The sequence below is a fragment of the Mustela erminea genome, chromosome 11, assembly GCF_009829155.1.
Source record: "Mustela erminea isolate mMusErm1 chromosome 11, mMusErm1.Pri, whole genome shotgun sequence".
Taxonomy (NCBI): Eukaryota; Metazoa; Chordata; class Mammalia; order Carnivora; family Mustelidae; genus Mustela; species Mustela erminea.
The window spans coordinates 13,338,835-13,360,720 of NC_045624.1; the positions used below are offsets into that span (position 1 = coordinate 13,338,835).

The following is a 21,886-nucleotide window of genomic DNA, read 5'->3' on the forward strand; positions in this document are numbered from 1 at the left end:
CAAATAATTCTTACCTCAAATAAAATTGGATAGGAGGTAGCATGATAATAGATAATTTTCAGATATGCAAGAAGGAATATGCTTTTTTCCCCAAAAGCAGATCCATTTCCTGTTATCCCCATCTTTACTTAAATTTCTCCATTATTTCAGGGACATATATAGAAAGAGTTTTTAATTTTATTGATCTGTAAGCTTTTGAGTTCTTTTTGTCTTTTTTTATTCCTGGACCATCAGTCTGTTTAGGAAGTAAAAACTGCTTTCCTTTAGAAGCAGTAGACAATGGTAGAGTGATCTTCAGGGTTGGCTTCATTGGTGTCTGATTTGGGGTTTCTTGGTAAGAGTTTATACTTTGAGAGGTTGTTTTGTGACTTTTTTTTTTTAAGGCTAACATTTAAGTTTGTAGAATAGAACACTACAACAAAGTGAGGAGTGTCTAATTATCATAACTAGTGGAGAACATCTGAAGATTTTTTAAAGTTATTTTTTCATGTGGTATATACGATTTAACATAGAATTTTATCACTTTTGATATTCTCAGTTAATAGATTATTAAGATTTTGATATTCTCACTTAACAGAATAGCTGTTTTTTAAAATAAAGATTTCTCAGTAAATCCTATTTTCACATTGGCTTCCTTTAATGAGATTTAGATTCTGCAAGATTCAGTGATTGCTAATTAGAATGTTGAAAATTGCTCTAAAGAAATGTATTAAAATAGTGGAAAAAATAGCAACCTTCAAACCATAAGCAAAGGTAGTATAAATGTTTATAGATTTCTAGAGTCTTTGTTAACATAATAACCGTCTGTGATTTTGTGCTTCATGTTTGGCTCTCCGAGGTCTTAGTAATGTGGCTATTTTTTTTACCATCAATGCCATACTCCCTTCACAGTCCTTTTAATTTTTAAATATGAGAATAATTCTTTTACCCTTCTTTGATCTTTTGACTCACAATACCATGGTTACTTGCTTAGTAGAAGGAATGCTTTAGCTAGAAAGAGATAGTATCACTATCTGCAGTCCAGTTAGTAGTAATATCCAGAATGGGAAAACAAATGGGTTATTACTGAAAATTATTTAGGGGTGTATTCATTGTTGAGGACCCCCCCAACCCTGAACTTGCATTTTAATTAAGTGCCATTTTCTAGCTGTGAGATATCAGGCAAATTACCTCATATTCTAAGCCCCCAGCTTGCTCCTCCATAAATTGAGAGAAGTAATAGTACCTGCCTTATGGTTACGATGAGGCTTAGATGCAAACATATATAAAGCATGTAGTGAGGCACCTGGCATGTAGCAGGCGTTCAGATAGTCACTAAGATAATCAGCCTGCGATCTGAGGGTTCAGTCAGCCCGTCATTAGCAATCTGTTGTTTGTTGGGACACACCAGTGTCCTCTAGTAGTCAGTTGGACTCCACTGGCAGAGAGTGGACAGGTCACTCCTAGATGAAAGTCTGTTCACATCAGTGACTGGACCCACATCACAGACTCTTATTACGGAAGATGAATGTTCAGGCCGGCTATATTCTGATAGTTGTCGGTTACGAACCAACCCCCAGAAATTTTGTGCCCTGGAGTGCATGTAAGGGAAGGAACCAGCCCATAGTCACAAGTAGAAGATGTGAACAAAATGCTGGGTGAAACATAATGGCACAAAGCCCTCAAATTTAGGAAAGTTCAATGACACATACCCCCATGTAATTGTTTGGTGGTCTGAAAGGGGAAATGAACTAGAAAATGGATAGTCTAGATTTTCTTTCCTTCAATCAAATGTGTGATGTGGACAAATCATTTGACCTCTTAATTTTATCTTCTGCAAATAGGGGATAATTCCTGCTTCTTCCTTTCTGTTAGTGGCATTACAATAATGGAAATGAGTTAATAACTGGGGGGAAAGTATTCAAATCAACCTTACTATTTTATAATCTGTTTTTGAGAAATTTTGTTCATTGGAATGGTTTTCAGCATAGCATGTAAAATCCAACTGGGAAATTACCTGCAGACTCGATATTTAATTGATAGAACCGAAGCATATTCTACATATTATAAATTATGTATTTCAGCCATTTGTGCTTTTAAATTAGTGACAGTGTCACTAGGTTTGTAATAATAGCGAGTCCCCTTTCAGTGAGGTTTCAGTGAGGCTTGTCTAGGTCTCTAGGTTATTTGCGAGAACTTTTTTAAAATTAGCTCTTGTCCTCCCTCTACAGGAGAATTTGCAGCCTTCAAGTAGCCACACCGTCATGGCGACATCTCCTCTCATTTCTTAAGTCTTGTGTTCGTACAATTTGTTAACATCAAAACACAGTTCTGTTCCTCAAATCTTTTTTTAAAGATACAGAATTTTCAATGCATAAGCTGGTGTGGAACAGAATGGAATTTCCCATCCACCAAAAGAGGGAAGAATGTTTTAGGAACCAGAATTCTCTGCTGCCAGTGTTTCTTCTTCAACACAAATACCACGTGCATACAAGTCTGCCCACTCCCAGGAAGGAAGAGGAGAGAGCCTGAGTTCTGACCTTTTGATGGTCAGGCATGATGGAAAGAAACTGCTGCTACAGCTTGGGAGATTGGCTGTGGAGAGCCTGCCAGTCAGCTCTGCCCTTCTAACCGCCAGATCAGTGTGTGGCTGGTCACCTGACGGGGCAGCTGTAATCGCCAAGCATCGTTCTCTTTCCTGTTCTGGGATTTTATCGTGGAGCTCTTTTCCCTAGTCACCACCGGTTCATTTCTGAGGGATGGAACAAATATGCAGCATGGCCTTTCTGTGTGGTGCATGTCCAGTCTTTGACCAATTTCTATCAAGTGAAGCTCTTTTATTTAAATGGAGAATGAGAGGCAAGGAGGAGATACGATTTGGTGTAGAGGAAAAGGGAATGCTGCATCTTTTTCCTGACCTACTGGGTTTCTGGTCTTTGTTTCCTTGCTCACGGAGGGTGTCTGCCTAACCAAGCAGGCTGGAAAGTGCTGGCACACATTGCCTTCCTTTCTCACTGGGTCCAGCAATGAAGACAAGTGTTGGGGATTTTTTTTTTTCCTCCACAATGTAGCAAGTTCTCAGGAAAATACAGTTGATATCTTCCTCCTAAGCTCTTCCAGTCATCAAGTACTTACGTGGCTACTTTGTCCAGGGCACAAAATGCCATGGCAGTATCTGATTCAGAGCCTACAAAACTGCTTGATAACAGTTTTGAATGTGTGAGACATTTATGTAATTTAAATGTAAGGTACAAGTCTTAATTTCTGAGTTTTCTTCTATTATATTTTTATTAAAAAGAAAATAATTTTCAGATTTAATTGAATTGGAATAAAAGAATACTTCCCACCAGAATTATATATCCTGGAAAATTGTATTTTTGTTATATAAACAACTTTTAAAGAAGGATCATTATCCTTTTCTCTACCTAAATATGGGGAGTCTTAGCATAATGACAGATATTTATAATTTTTAAATGAATGGTACTTGCTGGATCCACACTAACATCTTTGCTAATATCCCGTGTTTTCCTCCAACTTCTCTACACTCCGTCCTCCGTCCTCTTTCCAGTCTCTTATCTAGAACGTGCAACCTGAAATAAAAATGGTGGTGTCTCCATGCATTCTCCTTCTTCCTTTTTTCCCAAGCCTGGTCTTCAAAAGGTTGGGTAATTTGGCAGCTGAGTTCCCCAGGTAGAGAATAGAGAAGTTTTAGGTGTATTGGGACCGAGGGAAGGTGCGTGAAGCCTAACATCAGTTGTTTCTATAGAAAGAGTTGCTGTGGTATTAGAAACGTCATTCTTTATCTTTGCCTAAGTGGAAGATAGAACCCAGTCGTAGCTTCCTTTGGCCTTGACTAAAGGGTGGCATAAATTGCAGTAGCGACAAAGTGACTCTGACTCTGGACGTATTAATGACAAATACCTCCCTTATCATGAGGCTTAGCATCTCTTGCCAGGATTTAGGAATGTAAATCAAATCAAATGTACTTAGCCCAACCAAGCTATGTAGCCAAGATCGTAAAGAAATTAGGGCCCATAAAATAAATCAGGGAATTCGAAGCTGTTATTTAAAGATTTCAGATTGTAATTGATCCCACCGTCTGTCAGCCTCTTACGCTCACTGCCATTACATGCTTTTTGCTAAAATACCTGTATTCAGAGGAAGGCCTACTGAAAATTCCAAAGCCCTGGGAGAGGTTGTCCTCGTAAAATGGAAAATACCCTGAAGTTAATGAGTTTGAAAACCAGTGTGTTCGGAAGTCCCGTGAGAGCAGAGCAGCGTCTTACAAAATTCAGAAATTGTGAAGATTCGTACTGATTGAAGAGCATCTTGTGTGCTTAATGCTGCTTCTCTTTTAAAAGCATCATTTTTCTTTTTAAATACGTGCCCAGACATGCTTTTCAACTGGCTTTTGTGTTCCCCTTGCCGAGATTGGAGAGAGCTCGGTTTGAGCAGGAGGCGGATCCTGCAGAGTAGCTGGCGGGGGCCGCCCGGGGCGGGGTGGAGGGGGCAGGAGACCGCACGGGTGCCAGTGAGGAGGAGGCGTAGTGCCAGAAGGGCCACACACTGTCCACTTCCAGCCTCTTTAGAATAGGTTGCTGTCTCACTTGAAAAGGGGGAGCAGACTTGGTCTCAAATGAAGCTGTGCCCAGTCAGAAGCCAGGCTCAGGGTCTTCTTGGGAGATTTTTATAGAGCCCTTAAAAAATAAAAATAAAATTCTTGTATTTCTCATCCCTTTTTTCCATTAAATAGTTTTTTCTCTAGTTTACAATGACATGATCAAGGGGTTTCCTCTTACTTTTTGATGCTTAGACTACAGATAGACTTGAGCTCCTAGAAGGTACAAGGAAGAACTCCTTGTTTGTGCAAAGCACTTTATGAATTATTTGTACAGATAGTGTGCGGCTGCTTCGCGGATGATCCTGTAAGGTTGGAGTTCCCTGTCTTTTCCTTAAAGTGGCTGCAGTGCCTTCTATAGTGTATTTTCTTTTGGGTAAGAAGAGGTAAAGCCTTCTGAAAAATTTGAGAGCAGACATAAAAGATTGTCTCAAAATACGTAGTATTCCCAGTGGGCTTTTTTGTCATCAAACTAGAGTTTACGGTCTAGTACTTTTGCCACTGAAATAACATGGACCAAAAAGTAGTTTATAAAAGAGATTGTGAATAGAAAATCCAGTGTGCTCATTTGTACTTCGGTGCACCTTAAAAGAAGATTCTGACTAGCTGTCAATTCTGGTTTCTGATCATCCAGTCCCCGCTTGCACTTAACAATCTTGTAGGATATACTGGGGCAGCCTAAAAGATAAAATGCCATATAACATACGTGTTATATGTTATACATATGTTGGTATTGGGAGAGGAAGAGCATTACAGTTATAAAGAGGCAATCAGGACTTGAGCACTGTCCACCGGAAACTCTGTAAATACTTCCCAGATTCTCCTCCGGTGCGGTCCTAGCTCTCTCGGCACCCGGTGTTCTCTTTCGGTCATCAGCCGGTGCTGGAGCTGCTGCCCCCGCTCCCAGGACCTCACCCACCCCTCCTGTGCGCTCGCTCCCCAGCCTTGTGCCAACCCCATCTGGCTTTAGTTGGAAGCACATTGCAGGGTTCAGGTGACCTCTTCAAAATACTACCTCCTCAGAATGAGGTAATGAATAGTTAATTATTTTAAAATATGAAAAGTCAGGAGCACTAGAACATGAAGAGGATTTAAGATGTTAACTTTGATGTGTACTTGTACTTGAGCCCTCTTATTTTGTCTTAAAGGGCATCATGCATTTCAGCAGTAGTGCCGAAGTAGGTAGCTCTGAGTTTCTGAATGTTGTTGCAAGTGGTGCCAGCATCTGGTTTGGGGTACGTTTCAGAATCTTCACCTTAAGTCAGCTGCATGAAATTAAGTAGTTACGGTAACAGTTCACTAACAGTGATAGAATTTTAGTCTTCAGTAGGCTTGGCAGGACCATCTTCCTGATGAGTTAGTTGTAGCTCCATCACGTGCACAGACACTCCCATCGAGAGCCTGCCCAGCTAAGAGGGTAGGATGATGGCACGTGATTCTCTTTTTTTTGTCCAAGTTGGCATTGTTAGCGCTAGAAAATCAGCACCTTGGGACTAGCGAATTACAACCATTAGGCTATTTAAAAAAAAAAAAAAAAAAAGTAACCTGACATGGAAAGTTTACTGTGAGCGTAAACAGCAAATCGCTTACAGGTCAGACATTGACATGTATAGGCGAGGCTCTAGAAGAATACCTTGACAATTTGCCAAATGATCTTTACTGTGCCTTCAACATGCAATAAAAAAATAAAAAAAAAAAAGCTTAAATTTTAGCAGAAATCAGTGATTTGCAAAGAGAGCAGCCACTCTGGTCAACTCAGCTGTGTTAATATTTTTTAGAGTGCAATTTAGACTGCAGAGACAAATGCACTAAAGGGTTTATAGCCAAAATTACATTTAAAAAAAATGAGAAAACACACAAGTAAATTTTCAGTGAACAAAATTATTTTTTTAAAGCACACAATCCCTAGTAGAGTCAGATATATTTATCACATAGAGCAACTAGGTTGAAAATTACAGTTCAGTGACATTTCTAGAGAAACTTTTTCTACTCCAATAGGTTCTTCAAAGCATGGAATTTTTATATAATAGAAATGTTTGACAGACATTTTAAAGAATTGCTGTAGTTTGGGGGGTCAGAAGTACTATATGCTGGGCAGCAAATACTTCTTAAAGAGTGAAAAGGAAGAAACTAATGTAGAGGACAGAATTGGATTTTATCAAGAGTACTACTGCGAAACTCAACAGTGATTTTTCAGAGTCTAAAATGTAAACTTGCCTCCCAGGACGTGTTTACAAAATAAGTGGGGCTGTCCTGCTAATGCTGGTTCAGGGTGCTCTGGAGACCAGATGTGGTCTCTGGGGCCCCCTTGGGGGTGGGGCATTGGAATGTTAATGACATGGCTGGTGGGTGTGACCTGAACACACTCCATGGTGTGCTTTTTGTATCTCGTTGGCATTTCTTGCCACCCCAGGGAAGGGCAGGGTACTGTCTTCAGCAAGTTCTCTACATGTTTTTCTGCGTTGTATTGCTGACGCCCATAGGTTGGTGCACACCCTAGGAGGACAGCGGCATCTCTGCCTGATTCATATATTGGCCAGAGGAGAATGAAGGGGCCAGTGTATTGCTAGCTCTGGTAGAATTGAAAACACTGGTAAGATTTTTGTTTTATCAGCACACTGGAGAGTAAGCTCTTTGTTGTTTTCAGATAGCTTATTTTCACTTCTGTTCAGGCAAAGACAATGAAGTTGAAATTTAGTCCTAAATTTTGCCAGTGGTGGAAAGGGTAATTAATGGTTTCTATCAGGATTTTTAAGGTAAAGGAGGACAGAATCGTTAAGTCTTAAAATTTTAAAATCTTAAGATTTTATCTTAAGATCTTAAATCTTAGAAAGTAAGGTTAACAGTGCTTTAACGTGCATACGGATGGTTCGTCCTCACCTCAAAATGATTATGTAGATCTTTTATTTCAACATACACAACTCAAGCTGTTAATTTTTAGTCCTTTTTTAATTTAATTTTTTTTACCCTTTGACTCCCTTTACCCAACTGTTAGTTTTATTAATTACTAAATTAGTTTTATTAAAATGTTTAATTTTATTAAAATATATAATTTTATTTAACAAAATTCTGTTTTGACTAATTACAGTGATATAACCAGTTGTGTGTGAGGACACAGCCAGTGTATCTTTGTGTGTGTGTGTGTGTGTGTGTGTGTGTGTGTTTGAGTTTGAGGAGTTTGTTTTTTAAGAATTCTGTAGATTGATGTACTCTTGGCAAACAACTACAATCTGTTTATTTGTGTTAGTATCAAAAACAAGACTTGTGCGAACCATCTGCTGGTCTCAGGCAGGCTGAGCTCCCTGTCCCGCACTCCTGATCAGCTAGCTGTCCTCACGGTGTGTAGGGAACTGGGAAGGAGGTTGGCTAAAGAGATGCAGCAGGGAAGGGCTCCGTTTACAGGGGTGGGGATGGGGGATTGTCAAGTTGCTTAGTACCAGTTTTGTGTTGAAAAGTATTCTGTGTTGCATTTGTGTGTTAAGCCTTTTTTTAACCCACATGTATCTTGGTGGAAGAAACTTCAGACTAGCGTAAGCAACAAAGCTCACAGAGTAGGCACAAATGTAGAGAAAGTGGACCAAAATGGGAGGTGGGAGGGTGTGGGCGGAAGTCTGGGGCTAGGGGGAAATTGATGTGACAGTGGGAAATAAACTATAATTATCTGAAATAAAATGTAGGAGTGCAATAAGTGTGCTTTTTATTCTAAGCTGTGAACAGTTAAAAAAAAAAAATTCCTTCCTAATACATTTGTATATGTTCCATAGCTGATTAAAACCAGCTATGTAAACATATAATGCCTTTTTATCATGTTAATTACCGACATAAGTGGCTAACCTTTATGTCTTATTTATCTTCATGTTGTATTAGTTTACATATGGAGTGCGCATGTGTGGGTGTCTGTGTGTGTGTGTGTGTGTGTGTGTGCTCTCCCCTTTCCCTCTTTCATTTGGAAACGCGTTCATTGGCTCCTCTGCTCTTCCTTTGGCCATGCCCCAGGTTATGGTCTTGATTTGGCCTTCGTGATATTGCCGGATTTAAAGGACTCTTATCACAGTGGTATGTTTTTGTGGTGATCTCATTTGTTGATTGTACCCTCTGACCCTTTCCTCCCTCAGCAGTGGCCTTCTTAGGAGCACACAGCTGATCGGGGATTGAAATTTGACCGTTCCTCAACCTGTGTCCCTTTGAATCCTGGTTCAGTATTTAGGATTGCTCTTTGGTTTAAACCAAGAAAAAGGAAAACACCCCCCTCTTCATTTACTTCTTGGTTTGAGGACAACTCTTGAAAGGGAAATCCTTTGTGTTTTAACCGCAGTGAATTAATGGCTCCTGGTTTCCCACTCCAAACCTAACGGCGATTCGCATACACATTCCTCTCTCTCTTGCTGCCAAAGGTTTGGGTTTAGTCCACTTCAGTTCCACTCAAGCATTGAAAAGGTTCTCATGGAGTCTGGGGTGTGCCCAGTGAAAAAAAAAATGGGGACTTTTAAATTGTCCAGAGACCTCTTTATACCTGCTTTGCAAAAATTACAATGGAGTAACTATTTTTAAAGCTTATTTTTCAATTCATAAAAAAAGACATTTATTTTCAGTCAAATGGATGATGTCTCCCTGTTGTCCCTTAATCCTCAATGTTTGCTTGAATCTTTTTTTTTTTTTTTAATTCCCCATACCCACTTCTTGATACTTTGGTTCTTTCCTGCTCAGGTCCCTTCATTTGTACTTTGGAGTTTTTCTCATGTAAATTTGTACAATGGAAAATATTGTTCAGTTTGGATAGAAAGCATGGAGAATTTAAAAAAAAACCTGAAATTCAGATTGAAGAGATTTATTTCTGTGTAAAGTTATTTAAAAACTCTGTATTATATAAAAGGCAAAAAGTTCTATGTACTTGATGTGAATATGCGAATACTGCTATAATAAAGATTGACTGCATGGAGAAGTCTTTATCAAGATTCTTTTTCTATCACTATCACACTGGTTCTGACAGTTCTTCCAGGCAATACAGAGACTGAGAAATGTGCCTTTTGTTTCATGTCAGTTATGGCTGGGTGGGTAGAAGTTACTTGTATGAAAACTTATTTGTAGCAATTGGTCCAGGTAAACACCTGCTACCTGGTACCAGCTGTACTCCCGTGGTGAGGACAGCCTCTGTCCAGTGTTGGACACTGGGACCTGACTGCTCCCCTGCAGTGGCTCTGTTGAAGTGTGTGCAGTAACTGAGTCATTAAAGTTCAGAGTCTAGTCTGGAGGGGCCCCTGGGTGGCTCCGTTAGCCTCCGCCTTCAGCTCAGGTCCTGTAGGATCAAGGCCTGCTTCCTGCTCCCTGCTCAGCAGGAAGCCTCCCTCTGCCTCTCCCACCTCCCCAACCTGTGTTACCCTCTCTCACTGTCTCTGTCAAATAAATAAAATCTTTAAAAAAAAAGAGAGAGAGAGAGAGAGTCTAACTGGAGAAGTTCCCCTGAAAATGGTCTTTCAATTTTTTTTTTTGGACACAAATTTCCAATACATTTTCTGTGGGAACACAGAATGTACACAGATATAGATAGATAGATAGATTTGAAACTGCATTGTGTTTTACACTTTTTTTTTTTTTAAACAATGCTGGTTACCCCAGTGAGTTGATTTTGTGCATGTGATTTCATGACCTCGAGTTTGAAAGCACCTAGAATAACTTCAAGCTATGTCAGGTAACTGGGCTGTTACCAGAAGAGAAGTAAACCATTTCATCTTATTTTAGATTTTATTTATTTGATAGAGCACAAGTAGGTAAAGCAGGAAGCAGAGGGAGAGAGAGAAGCAGGCTCCCAGCTCTGCAAGGAAACCGATTCAGAGCTCCATCCCAGGACCTTGGGATCATGACCTGAGCCAAAGGCACCCGCTTAACCATTTGAGCCACCCAGGCACCCCAAGAAGTAAACCATTTTCAAGCTTCACCAGGAAACCTTATGTCCAAGAACTATAGGAAGGAACAGAAAAGTCTTCAGGATGGCACATGATTTGAGGCACCTGGTTTCTGGCCTTCATGCCCCTCTCCAACTAATCATCAAGTTCTGTGGAGGCAAGAATTTTCTCTGAACTATAGATTTCTCATGTAAAAAATGTAATTCTGTAATATATTATACAAGCTTTTTTTTAAAGAAACTTTTTAAAATAAACTTCATACATGATTGGGGCCTTATTTTTTAAGAATCTATTACTCCACAAGGTTTTCCTTAAAATTTAGTCCAGAAGATGAATGCTTTTGGTTACTGTGATAAAATTTTATTATAAAGCACTCTATCTTACTAGTTCTGAAATTTTACCAGGGGCCATGACCATTGGACCTGATGTGTGGGTTATATAGTTCTCCAAGGCTCATAAAATGTTAGTGCAGAAGGAATCCTTAAGGATATTCTGGCCCAAGTCCCTTCACCGTCAGTTACTGACTAGGATTCCCCAGGGATGACTCCCCTAGGTTCATGTAGCCAAGACTCAGGACCTGTTTCCAACAGCAGTAACCCTGGGGGCTAAGAGGATGATGAAAAAAGTTACAAGACAAGAGATGATGGCAGGAGGGACACTGAAGGTGATGTCCGACAGTGCCAAATTCACTCCACATCTTACAAGCACTTACAAGGCAGACCAGAATAGAAAGAGCATTACATCAGTACATAGTCAGATAACTGCAAGTTCCTATAACAAGTTTACATTAACTACAAGCAAACCTCGTGAGGCCAGGTAGTTTCGGCTAAAGCCATTAGCAAGACAATCAACCAGGGAGTGGATCTTGGGAGGTACAGAACAACAAGGGCTAAGAATTCAGGACCCTGGCCACTTTGTTCCCTACTGTAGGGAGAGTGTGTGGGAAGTCACGTAGGCGAGCGCACGACACAGCACAGACCCTTTCTCAGTGCACTCAACTTTCCCGTCCTTAACCTTGTCAAGGTGTCCGGACTTTGAAGGAGACACAAGTCAGGGCCTGGTTTGGTCCTTGACTCCAACCGTGCCGTGGCCTCCAACATATGGGTTTATTATATATAAACCATGTATTTTATTTATATATATACACTTAAATAAAGATACAGTTGTTATAGTTGTAATGGCTGTAACAAAATTTGGAAAGAAATGGGTGTTGTGCCAGGTCTCCTCCACTGGCCTCTGCTGTCTTGGCCATTTGGGCAAAGCCCCTCCTGGGCAGGGGATAGAAGGCAGAGGCCTGGCTGCTGAGGCAAGTCGGCGGTAGCTCAGGCCGCCCCAGTTTCCTCCACTCCTTGCTGTGGCCACATTGACGCTCCCGATGTGGTGGTGGCAGCAGGCAATCAGGTTGGCCTCTTGCATGGACTAGTCCTGGGGCAGGCGGAACGGAGCTGATCCCGCTACCTTCCTGTCGCACGCACACAACCAGGGGTTCCCCACACGGTGCCTCCCCTGTTATTTGTACTCGAGGTTCCATAGGAAACTAATGGTTAGAAATCTGTGTTAAAATTTGACACTTGATTTGATGCCATCAGTCATTTCTTCGCCACCTGCCTTTCCATTTGTGAGGGCCACACCCTGACTCCCTGGGAGCACAGGAGCCCCTCCGTGCTGGCCCTGCCACTGCTGGAGTATCTGTTCACAGGCTTCGTCGGGGCTTTGGACACAAGTCAGCCTGGGATTCAGGGGTCACCATAAACTTGGCTTAGACCCGGTGGTCTAGAAAGAGCAGTTGCTTCCATTTAGAATTATTTCCTTCATAGCAGATGTGGTTCTAAAGGCTTTGTGTGCCAACACATTTAATCGAATCCCTTTTACAAATCAGGAAGTTAAAAGCTCTGGGCCGGTTCTGCAGACGGAAGGCTGCGTCCCAGCGGCAGGTAGCAGAATCAGCCTCGAGCAACCACTCTGTACACAGGCCGGAATAAGAGAAAGCAGTGTCATAGGTACGTGCGGTTTCACACAACTTCTGGATTCCACACTCACACGGGCGTGCACTCTAGGTCACGGTGTAAAATGATCTGTGAGCTGGTTATGATCAAAATTACATATGCTGGACTGACTCTCCGATAATCTGACTCCGCCTACAGCCAGCCGGCCAGGATCTGAGCCTCAGCACCCCCCGTATGACCCTGGGCAAGTCACCTGGCTATAGTTCAGTGTCCTTATCTGTAAAATGGAAACAATGTGCACTTATATATAAGAACGCATGCGGGACGCCTGGGTGGCTCAGTCAGTCGGTTGGGCATCTCCTTTGGCTCAGGTCATGATCCTGGGGTCGTGGGATAGAGTCCCACATCGGGCTCTCTGCTCAGCAGGGAGCCTGCTTCCCTTCCTCTCTCTCTGCCTGCTTGTGCTCTCTCTCTGTCAAATGGATAAATAAAAAACATCTAAAAAAAAAAAAAAGAATTAACACATGCAAAGTTTTTACCACAGTGCCTGGACCACAGTAAGCCTAGAGTTTCCTCTGTTCAACTGTATGTAACCGCCAATCAGACGTACCGATCTCTTTGGGACCCTCTTGACTTCATTTTCCTGTCAGCTGCACAGCTGACCCTTGAACACGGTTTGAACTGTGCTAGTCCACTTATACGTGACTGTTCTCAATAAATACAGTCCTATAAATGTATTTCCTGTTTCTCAGGATTTTAATTTTTTTTCTCTAGCTTTAAGAATACAGTATATAGGGGGTGCCTGAGTGGCTCAGTGGGTTAAAGCCTCTGCCTTTGGCTCAGGTCATGATCTCAGGGTCCTGGGACTGAGCCCCACAGCTCAGTCTGTGGGGCTCTGCTCAGCAGGGAGCCTGCTTTCCCCTCTCTCTCTGCCTACTTGTGATCTTTCTCTGTGGGTCAAATAAATAAATGAATAAAATCTTAAAAAAAAAAAAAAAAGAAAGAAAGAAAAGAAAAGATAAAAGAGGAATATCCTATTTCACCCATACCTTCCATTCCTCCAGCCCAAAGAAATCCTAGTTAGACATGCGCCTTATGTCCACTAAAGGCCACTTGGCACAACGCCCAGCCCACGAGAGATACATTAATGCAGAAGAGGACTGCCTGGACCTCTAGCGTCTGTCAATCATGGCAAGACGACGCCGGCCATAAAGACACAGCAAGTTTCCACACTGTCAACATACACATCACTAAAACATGCACTAGGAGGAGGGCATTCTGGCACTGCAGTCAGGCGTAGGGTCAGACCTAATGTCGCCACTCATCCGTGTGACCCACAGGCAGAGTGACTTCACGGCCTTCGGCCTCAACTGCCTCACTGGTAAGTGGAGCGAGTATCTGTCTACACTGGGGAGGGCCCAAGAGGACCCTGAAAGGGCCTGGAACCAGTCAGGACAGCAGCTGGAAGCACAGGAAATAATCCAGAAAGGGCGGCGGTCATTATGAGAAACACTCAGAACTCTGTTCCTTACTGTTGACCAAAACACTTTAATTTTACAACTTTCATGTACAATATGATGTCCATAAATGGTTGGAATTCTCACCTGGCTCCTGTAGGGAAACAAAAGTAGAAAGCTTTAAGTACTTTTATTTTCAGTAATTCAATTTCATCATTTTGGTTCATTCAATTTTTCAAGCACTCACTGAACGTGGACTGTCTGAGGGGCCTTCCTGAGAAGCAAAGTCACCTCGCTTTCTCAAAGGGTTTACACTCTCATCTTTTTTTTTTTTGAAGATTTTATTTATTTATTTGACAGACAGAGATCACAAGTAGGCAGAGAGGCAGGCAGAGAGAGAGGGGGAAGCAGCAGAGAGCCTGATGCGGCACTTGATCCCAGGTCCCCTGAGATCATGACCTGAGCTGAAGGCAAAGGCTTTCACCCACTGAGCCACCGAGATGCCCCTACAGTCTCATCTTTAAAATAAGAAATGGGGGGCACCTGGGTGGCTCAGAGGGTTAAAACTTCTGCCTTCAGCTCAGGTCATGATCTCAGGGTCCTGGGATCGAGCCCCACATCAGGCTCTCTGCTCAGCAGGGAGCCTCCTCCCTTCTCTCTCTCTGCCTGCCTCTCTGCCTACTTGTGATCTCTCTGTCAAATAAATAAATAAAATCTTTGAAAATAAAATAAAATAAGAAATGGCTGTGTGGGAAAATATTGGGAGATCCACAGGAAGAGGAGAGGTTAGTGCTGGCAGACATGTTCCCCGGGGAAGCAGGGTCCCGGAAGGACTGGGACCTCTGACTGACCCAGAGTAAATCCAGAGACACAAAACAAGTGGTAACACAGCTTAACTGTCTGCTCTTTGGTGACATTTTTTCCTATTTCCCTGCTCCCTACATACCCCAAAACTACTGTAATTTTCATGTCAATAAGTTACTTCTAATTAAAATTATAACAATACCAATAATATGATGTAATAGGAACACTTTTTTATTTAATGTTTCCTAGCCTTTAACATAATTCCCAAAAATAAATAAATAAAACAATTTCCAAGTCATTTTGAGAGATGACAATTACTTATGAGCGATGATTAATTTAAAAACACATCATGTGAGAGTGTCTTAACTCCTGAGGGGTTTATGGAAAATGGGACTCCTTTTTCAAGTACCTACTCCTAGTACCTCCCTTTGGAAGGAACAAAAACTCTGATTCCTAATTTGGAAAAATGAAAGGGCCATAACCTTTTACTGTTTAGGGTTAATTTCCACACAGTTCCATACCATAACATACCCATAGGCTGGAACTTTTTTTTTTTAAACAGGTTTTTGTTGTTTTTTTTAAGATTTTATTTATTTATCTGATAGAGAGAAACACAGCAAGAGAGGGAACATAAGCAGGAGGAGTGGGAGAGGGAGAAGCAGGCTTCCCGCTGAACAGGGAGCCCAGTGTGGGCCTTAATCCCAGGACCCTGGGATCATGACCTGAGCTGAAGGCAGAGGCTTCACCCACTGAGCCACCCAGGCACCCAATAAATAAAATCTTAAGAGGGAAGGAATTTTTTTAAAAAAGTCTTTGATCAGGAACCTAAATTGTAACAAAACTCAGGAAGAGAATTTTTTTAATAACAAATAGAGAAAAGGAAGAGGAGACCAAAAGAAAGGGATGGGAAGACAGCAGACACAGAAACACTAAAAAAGGCAGAAATTAGACAGGCTATAGTTAACTGTCCCTCGTGCTTTTAGAAAAATGTACTGTCTTCAAGACCATGATAAAGTCAAACATTTTTATCGACACAAGATAAACGACTTTAAAAAGGAGTTTGGGGCACACCTGTTTGCAGAGAGCTCAGTCTTCATCATCAGGGAGGATACCCAGTTCTTCATCTGTCCACTGGGAAGGATCTGGATACGCAAAGTGACCCTGGTGACAACCATTAAAAGAAAAAAGTAAAGAATCTATATTCCATACAATGAATATATATAGATACATATATATATATATATATGTATCTATATGTATGGTAAGGCTGTCACACACACAGCCCTTGACCTGCTACAGAACAAATTCGACTACTCTGAACCACGCGATGGTCCAGCTGTTCTCCGATCTGCTCACACGGGCTGCGGCCTGAACTTTAAAAGGCCGCTGTGGGGCCACCAGCCTGAGCCAGGATGTCAGTGGGTGTTTATGATGGAGGAAGGGAGACAACAGATTTCAAAGAGCTCCCACATCTCGACAACGTGTTGAAGCCCCAGTAAGGCAGAACGTCTCAGAGCGTCCTGTCACTGCTGCCAGCCGAGGCGAGACCTGGGCGGCTCCGGCGGGCGCATGCAGCTCCAGTCCTGATCTAGGACGCGTCTGGCAGCATCATCGTCTCAGGCCAAGCGGCCACATGGCCTCCTGACAGCTGACCTACGGCGAGCTAAGGGTGACTACGTGCTGCCAATTCACAGACACTGAGCAGCTCTCTACTGGGTGACAAGGGCACAGAGAAGTTGTAAGAGAAATGATGTGTCTAAGATGTGGACGCTGAAGATTCTTTTCCTGTCCTAGCTGGGTCAGCAAGCACAGATTTCGATGGCTGAAAGGCATACTTTCCTAGAGAACAGCGTCTGGGTAAAAGTCATGAAAGCTTAGTCAAGGCTGATGACGCATCAGAAAGTTACCACTAGCTACCTTCTCTCCTTGGGACAAGTCGGCCCACATCCCTCCCACCCCAATTTGGCTGCCCTGGGCCTCTAGACAGACTAGATGACATTCAGCATTTAAAGAAATTTAAGTGTGAAACTTAACCCACTGCTGAAGCCCCTGTTCAGAAAGTAAAACAATTCGTTTCTAATCTTCCTTCCAAATAAGGCAACCTAACTGAAACCGTAAGAGATGGACTACCTACACACGCGTCTGTGAGTGGGGAAGGTTAGAGGTTATGTAGTTCATCAAGTAACAGGATTCCTGCACACACACAAAGACAACATGGTAAAGGGATGTTATCTAGATAGAAAAACAGTCTACAAACAGGAAGGCGGGGGAAGCTAAGCTATTACTATTCAGTAATAATCCAAGTAGTTATAATACTCCATCAGTATATTAGAATTACTCCCCTGCACTTACCAGCACAGCATCTGAGTCATGCCAAAAACGCCAGAGAATCCAGAACCACATGGTCCCACTGAATATCTCGGCCTGGATCACCTGGGACTTGGTGAGCTGGGGAAACTGTCTATACCGCGGCTCGATATGCACACCACCACCGGCACTACAAGACAGAACAAAACGTCATGCAACTTCCAAGTCTGAAGTCTTCCAAGTCTGAAGTCATCCAAAACTTTTGAGTTCCATCTAGAAACCAAATCTAGCGTTTCTCATCGCCTCCACAAAGTACAGGATGACAGAGCTCCATAATCCCTCGAAGCTCGTCTTTCATAAGCCTGCTTTTAAACTCGTTTGGCAGCAAAAACTGGCCTGCATGGGTACGATTATTTCCCTTTAGTGAATATTCATGGATTTTACAGCAGAAATAGGAACATGTTAATAATGGGGTACTGGCCCCAAAGTTTCAATTAAGGGATGTGAACCTGCAGCAGTCACTTAGCTTATCCAGAAAAACAAATCAGGAAATTAACCTTGTTTTGTTTAGCCATATCTATTTCAAAGGCAAATTATGTCCTCTGCTCTATTACAGTCTTAATTTATTTATTTAATTGTCAGAAAGATAGAGCACAGGCAGGCAGAGGGAGAAGCAGGCTCCCTGCGGAGCACGGAGCCCGATGTGGGAGTCGATCCCAGGACGCTGGGATCATAACCTGAGCCAAAGGCAGCTGCTTAAGCAACTGAGCCACCCAGGCATCCCTGTCTTTATTAATATAAAGAATATTATATGGAAAAGAGGACTCATCAAATCTTTTTTGGTAAGTTTGTTGTTTTGGTTTTTTTTAGCAATCTCTACACCCAATGTGGGGCTCGAACTCATAACCCCGACAGAGATCAAAATTCGCATGCTCCACCGACTGAGGCAGCCAGGCACACCAGCAAATCCTTTTTAATAAGCTAATAGTTCTGAACAAAACAAAGAGCCTTAAACAGTTAAGTATGAACAACTTTTTCTGTTTTTTTTTTTCATTTAGATTCTGTTGACAAATTGTGGGACACAATCCATGAGGTCTGCAGTCATTTTATTCAGTTAGATTATAATTATTATTGATCGAATCTAACTTAATATAATTCATACTTAATGGCATTACTGTCAAGTTCTCTTTAGCAGCTATACATATTCTACTATACAAAAATACACAGTTTAAAGAGAATTCCCATAGAAATGTATTCACAAATTTCATTTCAGGGGGCACCTGGGTGGCTCAGTTAAGCATCTGCCTTCATCTCAGGTTCCTGAGATGGAGCCCCACATGGGGATAGAACCCCATATCGGGCTCCCTGCTCAGTGGGAAGCCTGCTTCTCCCTCTCCCACTCCCCCTGCTTGTGTTCCCTCTCTCGCTGTGTCTCTGTCAATAAATAAATAAAATCTTTTTTAAAAAAAATTCATTTCAGGTAAGAAACAGCTTGTAAAATGGGCTCTTTTGTGCAGCAAAAACTACTAAAACTGCACTGTCATTTCTCCCAAATGTACTGTAGATCTGTGAACACAAACACATCTATGGTCCCTGATACATATTATGTCCTACCCTTTTTATTAGCCCGTCCTGCTCTTAAAGGTTATGAACAGTTATCATTTACTGAGTGTTTACCATGTGCCGGACACTAGATGAAGCATTTTATATGCATTATCATTTATTTTCATAACCCTAGGAGACAGATCCTATGGTTCTTAATGTTTAAAAATGAAAACACTGGGGTATTATTTGGAAGCAAAGCCTAAGCTCTTATATATTGCCTATAAATAAACAATACTAATTATGTTTTCATTTTATGAACCAAAGACACAGTTCTTAATTAGAATTGCCATCAGCATGGTACCACACTGAAATGATAGTTTCATTTTTATGTTAAATATTTATTCAATATATTAACACTTTTATTTGGAAGGCTCTACATAAAATATTGATAATTAGCTATGGATGGTGTAAGAGATGGTTTTTACTTTTTCATATGTATGTATGTTGGGGGGGGGTTGTATGTGGTTTTTTTAAAGTTTTCATTTAAATTCCAGTTAGTTACAATATAGTGTAGTATTAATTTCAAGTGCACAACAGAATGACTCAACACTTCCACAAAGCACCTGGTGCTCGTCACAGCAAATGTCCCCCTTAATCCCCATCACCTGTGTCACCCACCCCCCACCACCTCCCCTCTGGTAACCATCAGTGTGTTCTCCAAAGTTAAGAGTCTGTTTCTGCATTTGCTTCTTTTCCCCCCACCCTTTGCTGATTTGTTTTCTTAAATTCCACTTATGAGTGAAATCGTGTTTTTCTCTGACTTACTTTGTTTAGCCTAACACTGTCCAGCTCCATCCATGTGGCTGCCAACGGCAAGACTTTTTTTGAATGGCTGAGTAATATGTTATCTTTTTTTAAAAAATAGTGACCACATATATTTATTTGAGGGGCACAGGGGTGGCTCAGTCATTAGGCGTCTGCCTTTGGCTCGGGTGGTGATTCCGGGGTCCTGGGGTCGAGCCCCACATCGGGCTCCCCAGTCAGCGGGAAGCCTGCTTCTCCCTCTTCCACTCCCCATTTGTGTTCCCTCCCCGGCTGTCTCTGTCAAATAAATTAATAAAATCTTAAAAAAAAAAAAAATCTCCACAGGCCTGTCACTAACCTGCCCCGATCCCTCCCCGTGACCTCACGCTCCCTCTACTCAGCCCATTCCACTCTCACTGGCTTGCCTGTCCATCATCAGCAGTCAGAGCCTCAACACTTGCAGTCTCTTTGTTTGGCTGACGGACCACTGAGGTCCTAGTTCAAATCACTATCAGGCCTGCACTGCCACATCATCCTAAGTACAAGGCCCCATCCACCCCCATCCCAGGCACTCTCTACATTAATCCCGCTTTATTTCTTAACAGTACCTTCACGTGTTCTCTTCTACTTGTGTCCTCCCCAGGATGGAAGCTCCCTTACCTCGCTTGTATTCTGCTCCATCCCTACAACCTGGAAAGGCCCCTGGCATCCGGAAGATGCTCCATACTTATGCACTTTATTACCACATAACTGTGTGTGATAAAAATAAGGTGTGTTACAGAAGTAACAACACCTCAGTGAAGAGAGGCACTCCCCAGTTTTTCCATGCAAGGTCAAGGGCTATGGCTGGGAGCTCTCCATCACTGTCTTTGTTTAGGTCACGCAGACCTTTTCCTTCTTTCCACCTCAAACTTGTCGCAGCTCCACAGCTTTGAGAGACATGTGACTTTAAGCAAGTCACTCCTTTAATCTTCTGGAGTCTCCATTTCCTAGAAACAACAGCTAATACTGGTAACCTTACTAGACAGCAGCAGCTGTCTTTTTTTTTTTTTTTTAAAGATTATTTATTTATTTATTTGTTTGAGAGAGAGAGAGGAATCACAAGTAGGCAGAGAGGCAGGCAGAGAGAGAGGAGGAAGCAGGCTCCCCACTGAGCAGAGAACCGGAGGCGGGGCTCGATCCCAGGACCCCGAGATCATGACCTGAGCCAAAGGCAGAGGCCCAACCCACTGAGCCACCCAGGCGCCCCATCAGCAGCAGCCGTCTTAAAATACCTTACAGAACTGTCATTCACTCAGCTCCCTGGAAATTGACATTATAATCCCCATCATGGGGGTGAGAAAAGGGAGGCAATTAGAGATCATCAAGAAACTTCTCCAAGGCGAAAGAGCTAGAGTGTGGCAGAGGTGAAATTTGAATTGAGGCAGTTTGGGGCCAGAATCCTGCTTTTAACCGCGATCCTGCACTGCCTCTTCGAAAAAAATGTAGATGATGATCTAAGGGGCCTGGAACATCACCTGTAAAAATTCAGCGTTCTACTGTCCATCCTGCTCTTACTGAATCTCTCTGCACTACCTATTTTTTTTGGCGGATGAGCCCTCCCTTGGCATCCCGGCACTATGCTCTCCAGTCGAATTTTTGGGCTACTTCACAGGTCACTCCTCTTTTGCTCCCTCTCAATTCTGGTGTTGCAAGAGTGAGCCCTAATACAAACACCGGGATTTTGCCGATAATGTGTCAATCAATTCTACACTCTCATGGGGAATGTTGATAATGGGGGAGGCTACGCACTTGTGAGGCAGGGGGTTATGGGAACTCTCCATACCTTCCGCTCGATTTTGTTGTGAGTGCTTTAACAAATAATACAGAGGTCTCCCGCGGCACCTCCGTGCCACTCCTTGCCTCCCACCTGCCGCTTGGAAACAGGTACGAGTTCCTTCCTCCGCCAGAACGCCCTCTCATCCCCACCTCCCGCTCTCGCTTCCCAACGAGCTCCAGCTTTCCTCTACGATCAACTGGATTTCCCGACGACAGGCTCCCCTGTGGCCGGAGTGGCCCGAGACACAGTTTAAAACCCGCCAAGCGAGCCCACCACCCAGCCCCAAACCCCACTCCTGCCTCGACGTCGCGGAGCCGGACTCCAAGTCCCAGCATGCCTCGGGGCGGAGGTCGGGGCAGGTACCCGGCCCGCCCCAGGCGCCCGCTGTCAAGGTGAAGGCGTCCCGGAGACCTGCGTTTTCCGTGAGAAGCAGAGGAGGACCCTCCCCCAGCCAACACTCACTGACGAACTCCACTGCCTCCAGCCGCCCGCGAGCCGGGGCCTCTGAACAACCGGCCCCCAGCGCGAACGAAAGGCGCCAGGCGCGTCAGAGCCGACATGCCAGCCCGCATCCCGAGAGCACTGCTCAGGCCGCACCGCCTCTACGTCACTTCCCCCGGCGCCCCGGCCAGTGACGTCACGGCGTCGACCTGCTCATCCTCCCCCCGCCCCCGCCGAAGGTGGTGTACGCCGGGAGGGAAGCG

The 21,886-nt window shown here is 43.0% G+C and overlaps 2 protein-coding genes across 9 annotated transcripts in view; one reads left to right on the forward strand and one right to left on the reverse strand.

The window, feature by feature from the left end:
- BRAF (B-Raf proto-oncogene, serine/threonine kinase) overlaps positions 1-13,274 on the forward strand; it is a 188,052-nt gene extending 174,778 nt beyond the window's left edge. For 6 of the 7 annotated variants that reach the window (XM_032305660.1, XM_032305662.1, XM_032305661.1 and 3 more), the window contains one exon: positions 2,211-9,536. In XM_032305660.1, coding sequence (XP_032161551.1) covers positions 2,211-2,233 — 23 coding nt within the window. In that variant the 3' untranslated portion in view covers positions 2,234-9,536. Of the gene's footprint in view, positions 1-2,210; positions 9,537-13,241 lie in introns of those variants that run through there. The other variant, XR_004277020.1, reaches the window with a different exon arrangement.
- Positions 13,275-13,973: 699 nt separating this feature from the next.
- On the reverse strand, positions 13,974-21,814 carry NDUFB2 (NADH:ubiquinone oxidoreductase subunit B2). Of its 2 annotated transcripts, none has more exons than XM_032305697.1 (4): positions 21,645-21,814; positions 17,060-17,204; positions 15,779-15,868; positions 13,974-14,057 (listed from the first exon to the last, which is right to left on the reverse strand). In XM_032305697.1, exons 1-3 carry the CDS (start codon positions 21,752-21,754, stop codon positions 15,794-15,796), a joined length of 330 nt encoding a protein of 109 aa, XP_032161588.1. In that variant the 5' UTR covers positions 21,755-21,814; the 3' UTR covers positions 13,974-14,057; positions 15,779-15,793. The 2 variants fall into 2 exon arrangements, with proteins under 2 accessions (XP_032161588.1, XP_032161586.1); XM_032305695.1 differs by lacking the exon at positions 21,645-21,814 and adding an exon at positions 21,189-21,603.
- Positions 21,815-21,886: the final 72 nt, after the last annotated feature.